Source organism: Carya illinoinensis, chromosome 13, assembly GCF_018687715.1.
Source record: "Carya illinoinensis cultivar Pawnee chromosome 13, C.illinoinensisPawnee_v1, whole genome shotgun sequence".
Lineage (NCBI taxonomy): Eukaryota > Viridiplantae > Streptophyta > Magnoliopsida > Fagales > Juglandaceae > Carya > Carya illinoinensis.
Window position 1 is genome coordinate 1,884,401 of NC_056764.1, and position 7,949 is coordinate 1,892,349.

The 7,949-nt window shown below is 34.9% G+C and overlaps 1 protein-coding gene across 1 annotated transcript; it reads right to left on the reverse strand.

Moving 5' to 3' along the window:
* Positions 1 to 6,154: 6,154 nt before the first annotated feature.
* On the reverse strand, positions 6,155 to 7,630 carry LOC122292771 (probable F-box protein At4g22030). Its single transcript, XM_043101264.1, has one exon. It carries the CDS (start codon positions 7,555 to 7,557, stop codon positions 6,271 to 6,273), a length of 1,287 nt encoding a protein of 428 aa, XP_042957198.1. The 5' UTR covers positions 7,558 to 7,630; the 3' UTR covers positions 6,155 to 6,270.
* Positions 7,631 to 7,949: the final 319 nt, after the last annotated feature.

Below are 7,949 nucleotides of genomic sequence, written 5' to 3' on the forward strand. Positions count from 1 at the left end.
AGATAGGGATGCTGTGACGCCCCCAAATTTTGTTTGGGATCGGACGGACATTTGAAGCGTCGAGACATGCAACACAAGGTTACCTGCCCCCGTTCATGACATATAAGATGCAATATTCCTAATATGTATCTAACAATATGCAACATTCGCAGCGGATAAATTTTTTCTTTAGCAATACTATGCACCAAATTGAAAATATCTCAAATGCTTAAAACATACTTCATACATAAAAACCCATTGAACAACTAAGATCACAACACTAGTCTAAAATGGTTATGATCCAAAAAGTACTGGAGATGCAACTCAATCGTACAAGTAGTAATTTACGTTAATTACTATTTTAACATTGATGTCGCACCGTCGCTTAGTCAATTGTGTCTAGTTGATCAGCTCCTGATTCTCCTTCAGGTCCTGTAACAAGATCTACCATTCGGGGGAAATGGTAGTTGAGACTACCAAAGTGAGATTTGATTACAAATCTCAGTAAGTTAACAAAAAAATTTCCACACAAGCTAATGATGCATGGATGACAGTAAAAACATAAATGCATAATCAAATTCATAAGTAATTAAAGCATAACTTGGCGTACAACATAGCATAATTGACATAACTTAAATTGACTTAACATGAACATGATATGAAACTTAACTTATCGTGAACTTATTCTGAAACTTGACTTGACATGAACTTGATCTAAAACTTGACTTGACATGAAAAATACATACTCCACAGTTGTTGTGGCCCCATGTATTCTACTTGTAAATACATACTCCACAGTTATTGTGGCCCCATGTATTATACACAAACTTGACTTAACATGAAAAATACATACTCCACAGTTGTTGTGGCCCCATGTATTCTACGGAAACTTATTCTTTAACTGCTTAAATACATACTCCACAGTTATTGTGGCCCCATGTATTCTACGTGTCACAATTGCTGTGTCTCACGTAGTGTATGCGTCACAATTGCTGTGACCCCATACATAAGTAATCAAGATGAAACGTGACTGGGATACGAAATGACTGAAACCCTGACGTAACATAACATGATTTGAACATAACTTGAAATACATGACCAACTTGAGATAGAAACATTTCGTAACATGGCATAACATATAATAGTCAACATATTTAACATGACATACTTGTAATGTATAGTAATACATGACAGAATATATCATGTAACAGATAAAAATTGATGACAGAATAAATTCTGTATAATAGACAATTACGTGATAACTTGGCATGGCATGACATATATGATAACATACATATATACACTGTAGTTCCTTAGTTTAGCACACATACACAGTAGACTGCTAGTAAGTTAAAAGCTAACTTACTTCGATTTTCGCGTTTCTTATAAAACTTCAAGTGTGATCACGAGGAAAAAAGTTTCGAAATGGGCATGTAAAAGAATTTCTAAAAGCTGTCCGAGAGAGAGTATTTGATATTCTTTTAAAGGAACGTGTAAATGAAGATAAGTTTGTAGGTGATGGCTAGAGATACTTATGGACGAGATAAAAAAGATGATAAAGCTGGAGTTGAGAGTTGAGTGTAGTTTTCTCCTACCCAAAATATCTATAAAAGATTATCTCATAATATTCTATCCAATAATATCTACAAAAATCAACTTAAGATATTTTTATCTAATAATATCTATAAAAATCAACTCAAAATATTTTTACCCAATAATATTCACGAAAATTACCTCAAGATATTTATTTTTATTTTTATTTTTATCCAATAATATCCACAAAATTAGCTTAGGCTATTTTCCAAAAGTGGAGAGTATACTTGGAAGAGTAAGGTGGCTAAAATCTTTCCATGTGTCCTATTAAAATTTTCTAACTATCTACAATAATTAAAAACATACTTCTGATACCATAGTGAGTAATAACATCAACTATACGATTAATAGATTAGTGAAAACTTATCGGGTCTTCACGAGATTCCTAAAGCCAATAGAAATTTCACTGTTAAATTTCTAGCTGACTGTTACAGATGCCATGCAGATTCTTGAAGAACAAGAGCGTTTGAAGAATGAGGCAAAGCGCCTCAAATTTCTGTAATTCTTGCTTCAAGATAATAAAATAATATTTCACAAATATTCATATTTGTGTTTCTATCTTTTGGTAGATGTTCTGTGTGTTCCCTTTTATTTCTTCTTTAATAATGCACACTTCTTATCAAACCCATAATATGAATCTGAAATACTAATTGTATTAAAAAATGATATTTTATGACTAATAGCATCATCCATCTTCCCTTTGAAGCCGCAAGGGTTTCAGATTTATATTTCAAATATGTGCAGTTTTTATGAGCTCTTATGGAGCCTCAATGACATTTAAATTATATATATAAACTGCAATAATAGCTTGTTTCCATTTGCGTTTGGATTGCTTTAGATCATATAAGGATCTTTGAAACTTGATAGAATACATATTTCCAGATGTATTCATATTAGAAGCTTCAGACATTTTCTATCCTTCAGGGATTTTCATATATATATATATATATCATGATCCAATGATCCATATAAATATGCAGTTAATCATGTATATCCAAACTCTCAGTAAGTTTCAAGCTAATAAAAATCTCAATATGATTTCAACCACTTTAAAATCATATCAATATTGTTTTTTCGAGAAATTAACTTGTGATTTCTATATCACATTTTCATATTAAAAACTTCAGGCTTTTTATATCATGTATATAAATATCCACTGATATTTAACAAAAATCACATCTTTAGGTGTTTGGACTTCAAGTTCATATTTATCACATTTTACTTAGTGATATCAATTATGCAGGAATTGAGAAACTGACTCGTGATTTATATATCACATTTTTATTTCCTTTCCATAAATACCCACTGACATTCAACAAGCATCACCTCTTTAGGTGTTTAGACTATAAGTCCCGATGCATCATATTTTACTAGTGAATCAATTCTGCAGGAATTATTTCTTTCAAATTTGGTCAATATTTTACGTCGTATTTTTCGACGATTCTTGATTCACTTTCATCATTACTTCTGGTAATGTCAATTGCCATCTCATATGGAAATACGTTGTCGACAACGATTTTATTTCTATCCATAATTTCTCCATTATTCATAAAATGTAACGAGATCTCGTTATTTTCAGGTATCTGTCCCTCTTTAAGGGAAGACATTTTCATGAAAAACCTCTTCAGGAGGTACTCTTCAAGAGTTTATATAGGAGAATTTTATACAGAGAATTTGGATGGACTTTATTGCTTGTTTTGTGGGTATGGTCTCTTCAGGAGTACCAAATTATTTGTGCCTTTCTCTTTTGAAATGCAGTACCTTTTGTATCAATAAGTCTCATATGCTTTCAGACTGCTGAATTTCTTAATTGTCCTACAGGGACTTCAGTTCTCGCTGGGATTTTAGCAGCTAGAATATGAGACATTTTTATCTTATTGCATCCAAAATTTAATTATCATCTGAACTTCTGGTTCACATATGAAAATCAAGATAATATCGAATAATTTTATCTTATTTGTTTCAAGCAAATTTTTCTTTCCACTTCTAGTGGTAAGACTTTATAGTAAAAGAATATTCTGATTCTTTTATGGACGTCCATATGGAAATCATTCGACTTATCGTAATTGATTTTGGATGATCAAGATAACCATGAAAAGATACAAATATTTTGAATCATATTACCTTTTGATGCATCATAATATTTGATTCAATAATTTGTATAATATCATCTCAAAGAGAAAGCTTACAGTTTTTCCAATACGAGCTTCTGGCCCGAAAAGATATTTATTATCACGTCCAATCTCTTAGTTTCTTTGAATGAAACGCATCATTCTTTTCACTTCAGGAAATAGAATGATATAAATTCATTATCATTCACTTCAGAGAATGATATAGATCTAGTAAGACGTGACTAATGATTCTTATCAAAAACTCATTATTTTGCTCAGTCACTGAAAGACCTGATACAAATTTAGAATATATTGTGAAAGTTTACATTTCATATTGCTACTTCAGGAGCATACTCGATATTATTATTTCAGGAGCACATTCGAGACGTTCATTCAAATATATATTCTTTCCACAATTTCAATTATGCAACTTCAAGTGCATAAATCATAATGAGATTTTGGTACAAGTATCACTCATATGAGATACTCAATAAAATTATTGATTTAGGGCGATCCTTCAAGGATTCTCCATTTCCATTCTCAGATAAATCATATCATCAATAATTTATAACAAGTATAAAAGAATAAATAAAACTTTCATTACTAAAAAACATTGCAGAATATAAAAATATTTTATAATAAGATAAAGGAAATACATTAATTAAAAAGAAACACTTTCATAATCAACTCTACCACTAGAATCCTTAAAGAAATCAGAAACATCAAGACTTGTAATATCTTCTCCATCTATAGAATCTAAAGCATATGATGGTTCAGCAAAATTTGTTTCAAATTTCTTTGTTTTTTCTTTTATAGAAGATTGGTATAAGTCAACCAAGTGCTTATCTGTACGACAGACACGAGCCCAATGTCCAGTCATATCACATCTATGGCATCCATCTTCATCTTTCTTTAAAAATTTATTTTGAAGACCTTTGCCCTTCTTTGAGTTGAACCACTTCTGGTGGTACGGTGTATATCTATTATTGTCCCTTTTAGTGTGGTCACTTCTAGGACCTCCACTTCTATAGTTTTTCCTATCACGTCCACGCCCTCGTTTTCTTTGAAAAGATGCACCATTCGCTTCTGGGAATGATGTAAATCTAGTACCATTCACTTCAGGGAATGATATAGAACCAGTAAGACGTGACTGGTGATTTCTTAACAAAAGCTCATTATTTTGCTCAGCTAATAGAAGACAAGATATAAGTTCAGAATATTTTTTGAACTTTCGCTCTCGATACTGCTGCTGCAGGAGCACATTCGAGGCATGAAAAGTAGTATATGTCTTCTGTAACAAGTCATCATTAGTGACTTTTTCATCACATAATTTCAATAGCGAGCTAATTTTAAAGAGTGCAGAGTTATACTCACTAACACTCTTGAAGTCTTGCAACCTCAGGTGCATCCAATCATGACGAGCTTTTGGAAGGATTACAGTTTTCTGGTGTTCATATATCTCACTTAAATCATTCCACAAAATAAGTGGATCTTTCACCGTTAGATACTCAGTTTTTAATTCTTCATGAAGATGGTGCCGAAGGAAAATCATTGCCTTAGCACGGTCCTGCAGGGACCCTTGATTTCCTTCTTTAATTGTATTTTCCAGGTTCATCGCATCCAGATGGATCTCAGCATCAAGGATCCAAGATAAATAATTTTTTTCAGAAATGTCAAGAGCAACGAATTTCAATTTTGTAAGATTTGACATTTTTTACATATATAAATCAAGAACATAAGTATAGAGTTTTCATTAAGTAATGTAACATTTCATATTCATTTTGGAAACTATAAAAATATATTGAAAAACTTACTTGAAGTAGAGGACTACTAGCTTCAAAATCGTCAGAACTTTCGTGCTGATAACGTGTTATGAAATCATTGAAAAGAGAGAGACATAACGTGTTATAAAACTTTCAAAAGGAGAGAGAAAAGAGATAGAGCTCATATATAGGTTATGAAACTTATGAATTCCTTAAAGGATTCAACGATATATATAGGAGTACAAATGGGACTATGCTTTTGACGACTAGCACTATGCATTTGACGGCTAGCTTACTATGCCAGCACTATGCACTATGCATTTGACGACTAGCACTATACATTTGATGGCTAGCTAAATGTGGTCATACAATTCAAGATAGTTTATAACAACTTAATTATTAAGTAAAAAAATAATAATAATCTCCCTCAATCGGTGGCCACCACCACCCTAAGTGGGTGAAGCATTTCCCATGTTTGTAAATCGGCCTTGTGCAAGAATAGTCAACTTTCAGAAAATCTAAGCCATCCAATCGGACCATACTTTTTGAATAGTCTGCCACATGTTCAGCCATCAACCAAAGCCGTCAATTTACCTTCCTTTTTGGTGGGGGTGGGGGTGGGGGGTCCCTTTCAGCAGGTGCATGCAAGATATAATTGGAATCGGCGTTTTCGTATCGAATTTTTTAACGTTATAACAAGAGTTTGTCTTAAAAAGAATCAAAGAAATAAAGTTTACATTTCTCTGTTACATTGTTGATTATACAAAGAATTTGGTGTAAAAAAGAATCAAAGAATTAACGACAGAATGGACCGTTAATCAGAATCAAAAAAGCTTGCTTGCAAATTCATCTACTTCAATTCCATCGGTATGGGAAGAAGCTGATTTTCTTGCAAGTTCCCTGAGCTGTGACAAGCTTCTTCCAAGCTGCAAAGCCACCTTCATCTCAAACAACTTCCCGTTTTCTCTTTTCTGCAAATCTTTTTCTTCAAGTGTGCCTTCAATTGATTCTTCTAATCCGCGGAAGAAGCCAGCGCAGTTTCTATACATCTCAAACACCATCCCAACTTGCCCACCATGCTCGAAAGCAGTAACAGTGCTTGCTAAAGCCCCTGCAGTCACTGCTACAACGGCTGCCCACGATCCATTACCCACAAAAGCAGAGCCAATGGCTGCAATGCCGGTAAGCAATGGGCCAGAGATGGCTAAAGTCTTGTTGATCTTCAGGGCCAAGTTGCCTAGCCTTACGTAATCCTCAATGTCTTTTCTCTTCACAACTTGGATGACATCTCTCATTTCCACTTCCAGTTCCTCACTCCATCCATTCTTCTCCATCTTCATGTACTGTTGTTTCCCTACATTTGATTTGTTTGTCTCTCTGAACAGATTTTCAGGCCACCAAACAGCAGGTTCGAACGTTGCGGGGAACTTGTCAAGCATGGCTCCCAGCAAGGGAAGTGGGTAGGCTTTGTCAAGGGCCAAGACACTGGCCATAACCTTTTTCACATCCTCCTGAGTTGGAGTACGTAGAGCAATAATAGTCTGGATTTGGCTCTGGAGCTGCCTGAACAATCTTGCAGCATTACGCTGTTCCTCGGCAAGTTGTGAAGGCTGGATTTTGTTCATAAAAAGCAACATCCCTGTGGCAGCAGAAAACAAGAGCGCGGACGATAATTTCAGAGCCAAAAGTGGCACTCCGGCGCCCCCAATGGCTGCAACGCCTGCCAAGGTCGAAGCGGTGAGAGTTATCATGTTGATGGAGTTCAAAAGAAGGGTGTTCCAGTTATCACGTTGCTCTCCAATGTTGGCATGCATCTCCACTCTGTCAGAGACGGCCTCTAAGATGGCATAGAGTTGGGAATTCACAACATTAGCACTGGAGTTGCATGATTTAACATCAATAGGTCTGGTAGTAATGCTTTTTTCTATCGAGACTGTATTTGGGAAAGCATCCCTTATGTTCATATCCTCAACCAGATCTCTGGTTGGAATTTTTGGAACCGAGAAATTAGGCTGGAATCTTGGAAGCTTTGGGACGTGAATAGCAGCATGGATTTTCTTTGAAGAAGAAGATGAAGGGCATAGCAGAGGTGAAGTTTGTAGGGAAGCCATGAAAAATACGGATTGAGATCAGCTTCTCTCTTTTTCGTTGTATTTCTGTGCTATAGATGAAAGGTCGAGAATGGTTGAGAATGAAAAGTTGAGAATGGAGGTAGAGAGGGTTGGAGGCTTGTATTTATAGTGATCACAAGCTAGTTAGGCGTTAGGATCATGTGGAGAAACATTTATATTTGACTGGAATGAATGGTTTGACCAGGCCAATCAGCTGACCATTCCTAATTCCATAGTCATTATAATTTTCAAGTTCAAAGTTCCCTCCCTCCCTCCCGTGCGTCGCTTGGTTCTCTCATACGACGTGGTAAAACCTATATGTATTATTATTTCAAACCAGGGCTTTCTCTGTTAATTAATTGCATGCGACGTGCGCTCTGCAATTTTTGACC